Below are 15,825 nucleotides of genomic sequence, written 5' to 3'. Positions count from 1 at the left end.
TCAAACCTCGATCTGCTTTTTCTTCCTTTGTTGTTATTCACCCTGGTGTTGGATTCATTAATGACTGCAATGTGAAGGAGAATTTTATTGAAATACAGAAAAAGTGATATCTCTATCTGTATGGTCAGTGGACAGACTCACCTGGAAAGGATATTTATACTGACAGGGAATGATGATGTCACTTTTCACAATTTCCACGCATTTAATCCTGGAAAGTTCCACAGAACCCTTCAAAGTCCTTTTTTTCTAAAAGACAGAGAAAAGCACTTCGTTAATGGTAATGATTGTGGATTAAGTGAATAATTAGACAAGACTGTCATGTCCACAGGAGATTTAATTTTAATGGACCAGAAGCAAATTAACTGATTATGTAAGACATTTAAAAGTATAAAGAATCATTCTTATATATGGCACCTCTAAATGGATTGCACATACGCATACATATATGCACATACATATATTTCAGCTCAGCACATAGATTCTTAGAGAACCATTCAAAACCTTTGGTTGAAATTCAGGTTTTATTTTTTCTTCCAACAAAATGAAATGCCTTTTTAACCCAAAAGAACTATTTTCATGAAACGTTCAGTTTACTAACACTCCTGTTTCATACTAAAAAGCTATAAAACAATAAATATTTAATTTAAAAAAATATTTGCATACTGAGAATTTCAAAACTAAGCATTTTATCTAAAAGGTAAAATTTTTACTGCATCTGTTTTCCAAGAAACAAAACACTTCTTTGTTTTTGTTCCGACTGGGTTTTTAGCTAAGAAAAAATAACAGGAAACTTTGAAATAAATAATATCCTCAAAACCTTGCCGACAAAACTATTTTTCTGGCAGCCTCTGCTGTGTTATTATTCATCATATACCAGATACCTAGATAACAGTATGGGCAGTTAGGAAAGGGTAAGAAAAGAACAGACATCCAAGTATCCCAACTACCTCGGCGTACCCAATTTCCTACTGAATCCTCGCCCCGCAGCTCCTCGGCCAGTGGCACTCAGCTTTTGCAAGAGCGGGGTGAGGCGGAGGCCGGCACGCGGCAGGTGGGAGCTGGGCTAAGGCACGGTATCTGGTGCACGCTTCTGAAGGATTCACTACAAATGCGTTCGCTCTTTGGAGGCAAACTGGTTTCCTGTTTTGATTCGTTTTCAGTAGGGAATAAACACTAGCTGTCTCCCAGCTCAGCTTTGCGACAACATGACGGAAATCGGTGAGATTTAAGAACCCCCAAAACACTGTAAAAGCTTCTGTTTTTCAAACACAGGCAACTGTCAATGGGAGAGAGCATGAACTTCAGCGACCGCGTTGTACCTGTCATGGGTTATCATTCAGAGACACAGCAGGACTTCAGCAACTTCCTCGCCCTCCCTCGGACCCCCAGCGCAACGCTTTGTGTCCTTCACCCTCCAGCTCCCTCTTGCCCCTTGCTCCCCACGTCACCGTGACCCTGCAGCTCTGCCCTGCTGGCAGCGGCCATCGCCAGGGCAGGGAGCCTGCCCCTCTGCACGGCACCCCTGTGCTGACCCTCACTGCTGCTCCGTTGCTACCTTCCGTCAGTAAATTTAGCCTAAAACAGGGAAGCAGCTGATGCCACTGGGGACGGGGTGAGGTTTGCCACAGTGCACTGTCAAACAGAGAGGCCCCAAGGCTCCTCAAACCTTATTCTTGCACAACTGGCTGGGTACTTTGCCTTTGTATACTTGGACTTGAGGAATGAGAGGGAAATTATTACAGTGTGGTCTCACATTGCTTTTGCAGAACTTTGCTGGTGTATTTTGGGTTTTTTTGTTTCTATTTGCTTGCAGTTCAACCAACGCCTCGGGATTTACTGCCAGCACCATCTCTTTGTAGACAGCATCTGCCTACATAGCTCCATGGGATGGAGTGGGATTTTTTTATATCAATAAACCCAAGGCCGTAAAGCACCCCTAAATGTAAATACCAATTACCTATCAAGAGTATTGCCAAGCCTTAGAAGGCCTTACTGCACCCCATTTTCACCATGTATTTTCTTTCATTCTTGTCTATTCACTTCTTTCTGCCAGACTTGGTTTCCTCTGTCTCCACAACCTCCTCTATCATTTGTTCTGCCCCTGGGACTTCTACCCCTTCCATGAGACACAAAGCCATTTATTTCCTATAAAAACCTTCAATTTTGCTAGCATTGAACCCTCCTTCATCTTATTCCTTTGAAGTCCCGGGGCTTAACCGCATGCGCTCCTCCTCTGAGGCTTTAGGAAGCGATGCTGTGCCAGTCATACACTCTGCTTTCTCACTGCAGTCTGGTTTTTGGTGATCCCTTTCCAGACTCTGCTGAAAGACAGGGTCCAGCCTTCTCAAGGAGCTTTGTGCAGTCATCCTGCAGCTCTCATCACCTACTGTGCTCCTTTTAATCACATAATTTCAGCAACAGAAGCTCTCCATAATCTCACATTGCAGTGCAACGTCAGGGCGCATCCCACAGCCAGTGCATTGCCCGGCAGATCCTCAGCAGACGGGACTTCGCTGATAGAAAGCCATTACACTTCTGTAGCAGCACAAACAACTGGAATTACCACTTACAAACCAGGCATTACCCAGAAACTGGGCTGGAAGCTAAACATATCCCTGCTTTTGTGATGCCTGACTGCACTTTAATCCAACAAAAGCAACTGGGCCATTTGGAAGGGAGAGGAGAGGAAAAGCCTCTTAAAAAAGATCTCCAAAAACCTCAGAGACTTGTTCCTAAAAGGGCTAGACAAAACATGCTGACAGATCTCCATTTGTTGTTTTCAGTCTGCCTGGAGTATAATTAAGTAGATGTTTTAGCTGTCAGTCAGAAAAAACATCAGTGGTCTTAGTGTGCAATGTGTGTGGAAAGATAACTAAGGTATGTTGCTGTCCCACGAGGAGAACTACAGCATGCTGCAGATCAGTCCGTCCTGGTTTATTTCTTTTGGTCCATTATTTGCAATATGGCAATTCCAGGAAGGAGAGCTAACAGCTCTGAACGGAGCCGGGTGCGTCACAAGCCCAACGCATTACGGTCTTCATCTTTGGTATTTCACCTCCTCTTGCCACACAGCTCCAGCAGCTCTTTCACTGATTAGACCTTTAGTTTGTGTCTACTGCACAAACTAAACGACCACAATGGTCCCCACTTGCCTTAGATACTAGGACAATTGACTATGGCACAATTGACGTAGCCCTGCCCTGCAACACAAGACGGCATCTCACCATGTCTGCTTGGGGAATGAGCCACCTGGCATTTATCACGTGCTAAGGCTACACAACCACCAGCACTGCTACTCACCCACGCCACGGCAGCTTGGCCACCCAACAAAACAAATCACTTTTCACCAGCTCGTGGTCTGGGGCAGGGGAAGGAGCGGGGATGTGGAGCCCATGGCGGGAGGTTCAGCGAGCCATCAGCGTCCGCTGCAGGTGACACAGATCTGTGCCGTGAGCACACTTCCTGACCGTGGCTCTGCACCCTCAGGCTTCACGAATGTCTAAGATCTTGTAAGATATGGGGCTGTGCAGTCTGAGGAATTTGCTACTTTCTGGGTAACACTTTGCTGTTGCTATTTGTGAAGCCCATTCATCAAATGCGCTGCACCAAGCATTTAGGCTGAAGGGCCCTCGGTGGATGCTTAAAGGTTTTGCTGAACCCCACACTATTTACCAAAGGGCTCTGGCAAAAAAAGGAGCCACCAGTGCTGGAAGCAGAGGGAAGGGAAGGAGAGGTAAGGCAGGGGTGAGCAGAGCCTCATCTCAAGGAGCTCAGGAGGAGAGAGCAGGCAGCATTATCTGGCAGGCAGAAAGGCAGCATGCCATGTTTCATAAAGCTGGCTTGGTTCAAATCTTGTATAAGAACTTGTATCTTGTTTCTTTTGTGCTGGTGAGGGGAAAACCAAGCAGTTAAGATTCATGTGGCCCCAAACTCCTTGGCAGTGGTCACTACCAAGGGCTTTCCATGCTGCAGCTGGGCTTGCCTTGCCCCGCACCACTGGGTGTTTGCATTCACCTCTCCACCTCCCTGTACCTCATCCCCATCGCCTGCGCGTCCCTTCCTTTGCAATGCCGGCTGCTCCTGCCAGCCCAGCCAGGCACCTCACAGCAGAAAGGAGTCCGGTCCCCTCTGTAGCCCCGCTGTGTCCCCCTTTGGATACACAAGTCCTTCCTCCTGCCACGAGGTCCGTCCATGAGCCCGTGTTTGCCCACTGCTCCCCAGCGAAGGCCCAGTTGCAGCTGGACATTTTCCCTCAGTAGGAGGGTAGGGGAAGGCTAATTTATAGCTGCAGTGGAGTGAGGTAGGAAATTCCAGTCCTCTGTAAGCAAAACCACAAAAACATTTCCATCAGTAAAAGCATTTAATGACCTTCTCTGCAGTGTCAGGTTTTTTTGTAGGAATCTGAGCCAAACTTCATTCGCTGTTCTCATTTATTGTCTTGACTAGAAGGTACCACTCTTAATTAGTGCTTAAGTAGATGGGGGGTCTTTGCCTTGGCCCTTGGCATGACCCTCTTGTCCTGTGTCACCTGCTCCCTGTCCCTCTGCTCCGGCTGGGCTCAGTGTGCAGCCTGGACAGGGGCAGAAGCTGATTTTGGAGTTTCTTACTCTGTGGGTTTGAGGTGGTGAAACCAAACCAGGTTATTATTTTTCAGTGCTATAAATAGTCCCTCAGGAATAGGCGGGGGGGGGAAGAAAAAGCAAAAGCTTTGACTTCTGCACACCACTAGAATAAAGTGTACGTAAGTGTGAAGAGAGGCTTGCGTGCATGTTGAAGTACTTTTAGAGTGGCAATGAGAGACTGCTGTGCTGGCAAGAGCAGTGCCTTCAACATCTACTGCAGGCACTGGCCTTAAGAGGACTAACATACCTCTGCAAAGGGCTTATGATCGCACAGTGAATGCTCTCAAGGCCCCCATCAGCGGCTCTTACTAGTGACATGGTAACTGCACAGTAACAACAAATTAGCAATAACAATAATACAACTTAACCATATCATATGACTGTCACCTGTAGCGTTATCCTGCTGGTTTCTAAACTGTAGTATGTGTGCACCATGGTGTGATGGAGTGGTCAAAATGGGCTCAGGAGAGGGCATGAGCTAGTTTCAGGGAGCAGAAGCAATGCACCTGCACTGGGGCAGTGCTTAAATGCCCATAGAACTCCACATGTGCCTTTATAATAGTTTTTTTCATTAAAATCAATTCCCTTTCTGAAATTTGGAAATACAGTTCTCGGCTTCCATTTGTGTTGCTGTCCTTTGGCTGCACTTCCGTATAGAAAAGTGGATTTACTGAACTTAAGTTCTGTAAATTCAACCTGGGATCTTTTTTCCCCCTTCATGTATTTTATGGCCTGTCATGAAGACTCTGCAGGCTAAATTGTATCATTAGCTGTGCCCATGCAACCCAACTGCTTTTAAGAACAGAAACACCTGCACTGTTGATACACAGTCAGCAACAGGACAGAAAAAAAAAAGCAGAAATCCTTTCCACTCAGCTGATTAGGGCTAAGAGTGAACAGAAGTAAAAACAGAGAGGGCTCCTGTGTTCCCAGAGCCTACAGCTGTGGGTGAATGCCCACAGGGTGGATGTCTTAAGTAACAAAGCGACGATTTTATGATGTTGCTGTTAACAGCACAGTAACCAATTTTAAATATTCCCCCAGCTATGAAGAGCAAAGGGACATGGTCACAGCTGGGAAGCGGCGTGGGCTGCTCCTGGCTCAGCACACGTTCTCGGGTAGTACCTGAGAGCAATGAGCTCAGGCTGACATACAGTGGGAAAACCCACAACAAATCCCACCATAAAAATGCCTGTCTTCAGAATAATTCAGGCTGATTTCAAAATGATTGAAAAAAATATTTAAAGTTGAAGAGTCTTTCTCTCATACAGCTGTCTCTGAGGTTAAAAAGGCTAAATAAGGTCTAACTTTGTATGGTCAGATCCTTCAAGATATTCCCTATCAGCTTCCAGGAAAACATTTGAGGCTATTTTCGTAGTTTTACTCTAAACAGCAGGTAGTGACCACTCCTGGAGACAGGCCACTTGGCTCACGGACCTCTGGTGTGATCTGAGATCACACTTCTATACTCTCACGTGCTAAAATTGAGCTCTAGGAGTAATACAGGAACATATATCCATTGCTTGCTCCGATTTCTCTCCTTGTAATCCTGTAACAAAATATTTACCATAGCCATACAGTGTTAAAGTTCTACTTGAGCTATTAAATTGTCATTTTATGGAGGATATGAGTACATAGCTTCAAGGCAAGAGGCACCATTACAGATCTAACCACTGGTAGGAAATAAGCGGGTCAACAAACAGACCACTCCAACAGACCTGTCTGTCTCTGCAGACAGATTAGTATCAACGTGAAGCAGAACCGTTGTGCAAGGTAAAACACCTTCCACTGGTAGAGAGCTCAATTTGATGTGGCTTGGTGAAAATCATCTTTTTAAATTACTGACATGTTACCGTCTTTCAGGTATGACTTTCTCCAGGCCTTGCTGAGCTTCTGCAGTAATTTGGAAAGACCCTGCTTGATTTGCGGAGCTGCCCAAATTCTGCTTACGCCTATGGTGCTGCAGAGTCTCCAGTTTATTTGCTAGTTAGACTATGGGTCTCTCATAGCCGTGTCTTGGTGCTGAGATAGCAATGAAGAACAACACAGAAAATGGTAACAAGAAGCTTATGAGATATCACTGGAACAAGATGGACTTATTTTTAATGGTAATTCTCCTGCTAAAGTATTTTTCCACTGACCAAAAGACTTGAGCTTGAACTTGAACCTCCTTGAACACTGTTGATACAATTACTTTCTATCTCTTATCATATTCCTTACCTATACACTGTGATATGTGCTGTTTTTATCATTAATAGTAGGATATTAAGAATGGTTGATTGCTGGATTCATAGAAACTTTGCCTGAACACTAGCATCGTTCAGTATTTTGGGAGTTTTCTTATTAGGAACACTGACAGTTTGAGGTTTTATGGGAAATAAAACAATTTAAACAAGTTTTAAATTAAATTTGAAACCTAAACTGAGCAATTTGAATTTTAAAAGAAAGTTGTAAGGGGTTTTACATTCCCTGCCAATACTAAGTGCTCCAAAGGAAAATTGGAGAGAGGTGATAGTTGATAATACCGAGATTTTCTGTAGAGCTCTGACTGTTGTGTTATGTTTTAATACCTCCAATATACCCCATTATATTTGATATTTAAATCCCTAAATGTGGCTGCTTGGCTTACAGGTCTATCATGACTATTTTGTCTTCCTACTTGAATTAAAAAAATAAACAGATTTGTTTTACAGCTGTTTTCACATCTAAAGAACATGAAGGTGTTTTAGAGGTGGGCATACCCTGGATGCAGAGTGCATTGAATTGTGTTGAATGACAAAATCATCAGTGCCTAAGATGCCTCCATTCATCTAAGCAGTAGAGATGGAGAAGCACACCTAGGCGTCTGGGGAGGCAGCTGGAGGGCTGTGACTGCTTCATCCATGGGCACTGCACTGCAGTCCTCGGTTGCTGCCATACCTGACTAGAGCAGTTGCAGCCACTAACTTCTTTTTGCCATGTTTCCAGTGACCTGCAAAGATCTCCTTGATCATACCCTCACCTGGAGCACAGGACAAGGGAACAGACCTAAGAAAAGAAGCTGAATCACAGAGGTTCCTACATCAGAAAGTAAATATTTCATCTGTCTGTGAGATGTTACAGTGCTGCTTAATAATTGTGCTGCCTGCTGTCGGTACACACCGCTTCATGCTATCAGTTCGCTCACCATGCAATGTCACTCCCAACAACTAATTTCAGTATCAAATCTTGTTTACTGAGGCCAATACTGTTTGTAGCCAAAGCCTGTTCCACGCAAACAATCTCAGTTTGTTATCAATCTACTCAGATAAATTCTCAGTTTACCTGGGGAATATCTGCTGCAGCAGAATTACTCCTACTATCCTTATAAAGTCCTATAGGCCAGATCTAGTGTTGCATTTCCACCAAAATAATTTAAAACCAGAGAAGTCTTAACTTTTTTTTAAAAGGCCAGAGAAGTCAATAGAGCTACACTGAAGACCCGGACCTCAGACACTGCACACTTAGCCAAGAGTCGGCCCGTTCACTGTTCACTCCTCCAGACTTGCTAAGGTGTCCAATTTTCAGAATTACATGAGCTGAGAACAGAAGACATGCAGGGGAAAGTTGAAACCATAACCTTTCTGCAAGGTTTCTACAGTACAAAGTGTACATTTTCATGGCTGTTTGTATTTAATGTTCAAGTAAAGAGATCCGGTGGAAAAGCACACTTGGCCATAAGCGCATTTTTCTGTTGGCCCATCACAGGGACTCACACATATGCAATAGCCCAGTATTTTCACTGAACTCCTGTTTTAAGACCAAAGCCACTTCCAGTGTTCACATTGTCTCAGGTCCTGTCTGAGATGATTATCAAGGTGCACATACCTACTATCAGCGCAAGTGGTTTGACAAGAAAATCAATGTTACCATCAAGAAACAGAAGAAAAAAGGGAAGATTCTTGGCTTTCAGATGAGCTTTTTAATATGATGGAAATAAGTCTTTTATGTTACAGAAAAAGCATATGGGACAACTACTGAATACTATATTAGTTTCTTCAAAGCTATTCTTGACTCTAGCAACGACTGGGAGGAGTGGATTGCAGTAAATTAAAGATTCAATGAAGGAAGGGAAGCTAAATTAAATTGACTAAATGCCATAACTTTTTCATTTAAAAAGTATAAGCTTTAAGGACAAAAAAAAAACTGGTCAGAAAGGATGAAAGAGTATAAAGCAACAGGCAGGCATTGCAACAATATCAGTTACAATGTCGATTGCAATATAAAGCAAAGGCAGGCACTGGAAGCAAAAATGGCCACAGTAGAAAAGTCTAATAAAAGGTAACTATTAGGAAATCTCATATTTATTGTAGTATATTCATATTAAGAGGTATTCCTTCCTTAAAGATATAAAAGAAAACATGGGTTGAAGATTTTGCCACATCCATAATGTTCTCTGACAGAAGAAAGATTTGAGCTTTGTAATTTAAAGAAAATGGAAGTATCTGACATTTGCTGGGAAGACACTGCTCAGAAGTAATTCTAAAAAATTATTGAAAGATTAAAGGTCAATAAATACCTAGGCAAAGATCTAGTAGGAGCAGAACCGAGTATGCACAGAAGGTGCAAAAAGAAAATTATTACGATCGAATTCTGCAAGATAAAATGAGTTATTCCAGCAAAAATGCTATTTTTATTATCAGACTCTACCACACATTTGTAGAGTAGAAAGGCCATAGACACCAGACACAGAACAACCCGCATTTTGCTTAAAGCAATCTTGTCTAGACAATATCACCACCCTGAATCATGCCGCAGAAGTCGTGAACAAGAACTGCAATAGACGGGAACTTTGTAAATATCCAGAAAAACATTTGATAAGAAGCATCAGAACAGGTTGCCCAAAGACGTGAAATCTCTGTCCTTGGTTTTCAAGCAGTGGCTAGTCAATGCTACAGCCAACTCGTTCTAGTGTTGGCGATAGTCCTTCTCCGAGCGTTGTTCTAATGCTGGCGACTGTCTGGCCCTGCGCACGAAGACCAACTAAATGAATTTAAGAAGTGCCCTCCACGATTCTGTGATTTCACAGTAGAAATGAGGCTCATTGTGACAAAAAATATGAACTTAATCCTCCCTCAACTCCAATAATACAATTCAGATTATTAAAAAATCCATTTTAAATTTACAGAGGTGTACTAAAGAATTCATTCAACATTAGGCACAGATTTATACCTCGTCTCCATCTTATGAAGGTTGTATTGATTTTATTACATAAAAATTCCTTGAAACAGGTGTGATGTAGACAGATGCCAAGCCTGACTTCTTTGTGGGTGATATGTATATTATTAATAAATTAGCTGGAGATACGCATCTGAAGACAGATGGTATTGCAAATTCTGGCAAGCAAATAAGACTTGTTAATAAATACATGACAAGTTATGAAGAATGACATATCTACTCAGATATGTATTTATTTGGAAGGTAGTCTTTAAAACCATAATTAAATTCACTTTAGATGAGGATTATAGGTTCATGACTGTTAAAGCATTCAGAATACACAAAGCAATGACAAATGGTATGAACGGTCACTCTAATTAACAGGAACACCAAAATGTAGATCTTCAGAAGCAAAGTCTTAGTCTGCTTACATTAGAGTCTTGGGGAAAAAAACAAGTCTTTCCAGGGCAGGATGGATTCTGTGTAGAATAATCAAGGTAAAATGGACTGCTGGACTGAGGAACAAAATGCTGCTTTTGTTACCATGGGAAGCTGGACTGCTGCAATAACACAACGTGTAGATAACGCAACAGAAGCAGCTGAAGCATTTTGGATGCTGATAAAAAGCCTTTCAGCCAAGTTTATTCCTTTGGTCTCCTGCAACAAGAGACTGAAAGCAAATTTCAAGACACAATAAAGTGCCATATTTCTATCTGAATATCAAAGATCTGAATTAAAGAGCCCAGGACAAGGCTGATTCATGCTATGTGACCTCTTGAACATCTGACCAGTGTAGGAAGAATAGTGCTGATGTAAATGAAAAGGGAACTCAGTCCTTTTCTGTGTGCTCCTTTCATTGCTGCCTTTAAAGGCTGGACTAGTGATACCCCATGGGTGCATGAAGATATAAAAATTAAAAATATTTATGTGCCTGAACTTCCCAGGTGTTAGGTGCAACTTTCCCAGCCTTTCAATACTTCTCAGAATGCCTGTATGAGACAAAATGCCTATTTTTGAAGAAGAAAAACTGTGGTGTGCGGACATGGAGCACTTCTCCATAGCTGATACAGAGAGGTCCAAGCACTCTCTGCAGGTCTAAGCCACCTCAAGATGAGCAGCCCTGATACAGAGATCATGTAATGGTAATGGTACCAGCCCAGAAGACAGTGGCCTATCCACTAAGTGTGGCATCAGCCTCAGACATCTGTGCCACTTTTAGACTACAGCCAGCTTGAAATACAGGGCGAGACGCTCGTTTCTGGCTGTCCCTATGCAGGTAGGAATGTGACATGCCGAAGACTATGCAAGAACCTTTACTTAGTGTCTGAAATACTAAACTATCTCTCTTCACTCTCCTGTCTGCTAACCTGAAAGATTTACCAAACACCATAAGCTGTTAGGTGAATGGGATATAGGTAACTCACCAGTTTAAGTGTTTTTGCTAAGTAAGGACATTTGAAACTCTGTCCTAGACACCTCTCCAAAGGGATTCACTTGTCTGCTTCTTCAGCAGTACTGCAAGTGTACCGGCACCCTGAGAGTATCACATAGTGTCTTCACTGTCGGTTACTCTGGTGAGGATCAAACTAATTGAAATAGTTAAAATGATTACTCCCATGTGCTCGTTTATTCACATGCACAGTAGCTATAAAACCAGACCCTGGAAACAAAGAATTTTTGCCCGTGGAATTGATTTGCATGTTATAATAAAGGCACTTCTGATGTATTTAGTAGAGATGGGGGCTGAATACATGTGCCTGTTATCAGGGCTTTGCTTTATGTTAAGACAGCCCTGCATTGTGCACTGTGTAATGAATTCCAGAAAACACAGCTTCTTATTGTTGTCAGTTATTGGGGGCTCATTCTCCTAATGAGATATGTAAATGTCTTTCATTAACATTAACGGCAATTGTGTGCTTGGCCCCTGAGGAGAACAGTGCTTTCTGTCTAGCTATGGCCGTTACGATGAAAATGCTATTACAGTTATTGCAAAAATTTGCCTTTATGGTGTTGGTTGTCTGGACAGCTTTTGGTATCATTTACAGAATTATCCCTGTACCCCTTTGACCTGTTTATTTCCTTGCTTTGGACTGCTACAATAAATGCTTAAACATCTTTTTATACCCAGAGTGTCAAAATGCAGAGAAAGGGACTGGGTGCTAAACTCTGTTAAGCAGCAAATACAGCAAAGCATATAAGCCTGGGCTTAATGCATAAGCATGTGCTTTACTTTAAGCCACCCAATTGAAATCAGTGGGACTTCTCAAACTGTTAAGCAGTTCGCTAGTTGTTTTACCTGACTATACACACAGGCTGTTGTTACTGACTGACCAGGGACCGGAGAGGTGGGTACTGTATAGTATTGAACTCCGAGTACAGTAAGCCATTGGACAGGTTGGTAAGGAGTTCTTAAAGAAACTCATTGAAAACTCTTATAGCAAACATCCACAGAGACTTCCCTTGAAAAACACATACTTTAAAAGCCCAGAGAGTTGCTGGCCCCATCTATACGGTGCAGTACGCATGCGTAGGGGTACTCCCCATCACTGCAGTCAGCTGGCAGAGAACGGCAATGTCCATACCACTTTGCCCTAAACCTCCAGAGCAGGGGGACCATATGTAAACTGCCTGCTGGCAGCGATGACAGCCTGTGCTAACCCCTGCCAGCCCCACAAATTATCTGAGAGAGTCCCCATGGAGCAGAGCCAAACCTGTGCCAGGGCCTGTGCTAGAGAATGAGAACTACAGACTATTGATTTCAACTCCTGCGCACAGTTCTTGGTCCTGGTTCACTCACCAGGATGGGCATATTCCGCATGTCGGGCAGGTATCGTAATTTTCCCTTCACTAGCTGTGAACTCAATTGCTGGGGGTTCACACTGTTCTCAGCACAAAACAAGACGGTGCTTGCATGGGCTGCCCTAAGCTTTCCTCTCCAGAACAGCAATGACCTGACCATGTGGAGGTCTCACCAGGATGGGGAAGATTACTGAAGAGGCTGAGGATTGGTTCTGGGAGTATTTCACAGGACAAACTGTTCTCTCCCAATGACGTACGAAGTTCTTCTATTCATGTAAGAACCTGATTTTGACAGTTTGTGTCCGAAAAAAATCAGCCTTCCATGGAAAATCAGCCCTGTAATTATAAATATACCCACCGTCCCGCAAATGAGTATAAGGGCCTGAAGTTACATGTGTGTTTACATATACATGTCTACACATATATAAGATGTGCATGTTTAAAATAAGTAATATATAATATAAAGTAGATAATATACTAACCCCTCATCTTGCCCAACTGACCTTTAGGAAGACTAGGGGAGAAAATTTCCAGAGACACTCACATAGCGTATGAAATCTATGCCCCACTGAAAGTCACCGAGTCAGATTTTCCAAACTATTTGAGTGTCTAAAGATGCCGACAGACACCTACTGCGATTCCGCAAAAGTATCTAGGCAAAGTGTATGCTGAATTCATCTCAAGTCCACCAAGACTCAGAAAGCACCAAAGAAAACTAGTTGTGAAGAACTATTTCTCTAATACCTACAACAGAATAACTTAGATGCTTTTGAAAATTTAACCCAGAATAATTAAGTGGAATAGTTATAATGTAATTTCAAATCTTAAAATAATGGCATTTGAAAGATAGTTTGGATAGCAAAGAGAGTCTCAAACCAAATATAGACACAGTACACAGCAATAAATATTATCCTATTTAAGTATGGAGGTAAGAAAAACATGGACTATAAAATAAAAGCAAAAAAACATTTTGTGGGGCATATTTGAGAGAAATAACTTGCACGTAAAAATGACTGTTAACCCTTAAAGCTGGTATCCAACCTCAGCTAGGTTATGATAAAATACAAGGCCACATCATACTTTGCTTTTCTTGTTGGGTTCAGTTTTAACTTAATTTTCTGCAACTGAGCAAGATCAGATGATCTGAAGTTGCCAGTGCTGGATAGCACGGATCCCCAGTTCTGCTCTGCGTACAGTAACAGTGCCTAAACATAATGGATTAACAGCATGTTCACTGACTGTTGGAAAACAAGCAATATTATTTACAACCGTAATGAGGCTCAGCAAATATCCAGCTAAATAGAAGAAGCAAATAATTCTCACTTCACTAGAACACTTAGCACAATGGGGTGCGCAGATTGGCTTCTAATTTTCTTCACATTTAGCAAATCAGGGAAATGCAAGCTTGGGGAAACAATGCCTCGTCTGAGCACGGATCTCATCATCGCATCCCTTCTGAAGCTAACTCCAAAGACTAGACATGTTACACATGGCAGATGAATTTACTTTAAAATGCAAGACTGGTCTCCTATCAGCCATCAGTCTGCTGCCCTGAAGAAAAGAATGAGAGAGTGAAGATCTGTGGATGATTTTTTTCGCAGATGCAATTAGGGTACACTTGTGACCTTTGCAATATGCCACTCCAGGTCACCCCTGTACTCATGTGAACTGCCAGGCACAGGCTCACGCAGCTGTTACCCACACCAGTTATAACAGCCCGTGGTAAATTCCTACAACAAAACTAGAGCCTTTCTATAAAATAGCAAGGTAGTCTTATTCCTCCATACACACCAAACGCCCACTGACCAGAATCTCTAAATGACCCGTTTGACCATTCCGCAATTTTCAGTGAATGGTGCTGTAGTAAGGACCAGAAATATTACTACAATTTAACAAAGATGATCCTTCCCTCCATTAGCATCCTTCCCTTCCTTTAACAAATTTCATCCTTTCCTCCATTACTCTATTATGAGAGAGAAAATGGCTGACATACCCCATGGCGATGTTCATAGTAAGCCAGCTTGGATTTGGTTAAGACAAAGAAGCGCACTTTAAAGTTGGAGGGTGAAGTCCTTCTCTTCTGCTGGGATTTTTTGATCAGGAGTTCCTCCAGGAGCACACAGTTATTCATGGCTGAGCCAAAAATGGTCCTCTCCCAGGACATGGGATGTCTGCCCTATGCGCTGAGTGCCCGTCCAAGAAAGAGACACAAGAAGGAAGACAGTTAATTTAAAAAAAAAGAAAAAAAAGGTGTTCACAAGGCAGCGTAGGTGCTTTGAGCTTTATCTTCCCATCTACAGCAAAGCTTCCTTTCTGTCAAACCATAACCACATCCTCTCTGAAGTCATAAAATGAACAGCACATGTTGAAATATACACTAAGGCAAATGTTGTGGAAAAAATAACACTTGAGGGACATTAAGTAGATGTGAGTCAATGATTAAGGATTAATTAAAAAGAGGTGTGGCATGATTAAGCATCTGTCTCCTACTCGCCCATTTAGTAAATACAGTTATAAATGCACACGCTGAACACGGATGTATAGGATGAGTGTCTCTCCTGTCCTTTTAGAAGTAGGTCATGCACCCATATTTCTTTTCCAAAGGAATGGTGCCTTCCCATTTAGAGTATTTAACAGTTGACTGTGTCTCAGAGATTTCATACAACTTATTTTGAGGAAGTTTCCCACATAACATGAAAGTTCCTACTATGTAAGCAAAGAAAATTATATCCAGGATATACTTGTATGAGGAATGATAAATATTTGTAGTTGTTAGATATTTAAACTGAAAATAAATGGTTACAATAACCGATAACTAATTATCATCGGTTACTATCTACTGATTACTGCTTCAGGTGCAGTCTAATGAGTCTGTGGCTGGATGTTCCAGGAGGCACAGGCACAACATGCCCTCTGCAGATGCAATCGAGACCAGCGTCATCAGCAGTGAAGTGAGCACAAACATCAAACCAAGCGCAACCGGTTTCCTCAGGACTTCAGGGCACCATTCAGGGCATTCTGCACCAGGCTTAATATAGAAATATTAAAAAATTAGTATGTACCTAATGCACTCAGTACAACAACACTGTTATATTTTAAAACAAATGCAATTTATTTTTCTCTGCTCTACCATTTTTAATATTTTGTTTATTTTTTATTAGTGATGTATAAGTGTATTGCTGAAGGTATTGAGGATTGGAGAGATGGAGTCTGGTGGAATGTGGGGAGA

The 15,825-nt window shown here is 42.2% G+C and overlaps 1 protein-coding gene across 1 annotated transcript in view; it reads right to left on the bottom strand.

Annotated features, from left to right (window-relative positions):
- ITK (IL2 inducible T cell kinase) overlaps positions 1-14,760 on the bottom strand; it is a 33,439-nt gene extending 18,679 nt beyond the window's left edge. The window contains exons 1-2 of the mRNA XM_072872022.1: positions 14,590-14,760; positions 142-246 (exon numbers count right to left, since the gene is read on the bottom strand). Of these exons, the coding sequence (XP_072728123.1) occupies positions 142-246; positions 14,590-14,760 (276 nt within the window). The remainder of the gene's footprint in view (positions 1-141; positions 247-14,589) is intronic.
- Positions 14,761-15,825: the final 1,065 nt, after the last annotated feature.

The sequence above is a fragment of the Ciconia boyciana genome, chromosome 9, assembly GCF_034638445.1.
Source record: "Ciconia boyciana chromosome 9, ASM3463844v1, whole genome shotgun sequence".
In the NCBI taxonomy this organism is placed as follows: Eukaryota; Metazoa; Chordata; class Aves; order Ciconiiformes; family Ciconiidae; genus Ciconia; species Ciconia boyciana.
Note: the sequence above shows the minus strand (reverse complement) of the source record. Positions and strands in the feature narration are given on the sequence as shown.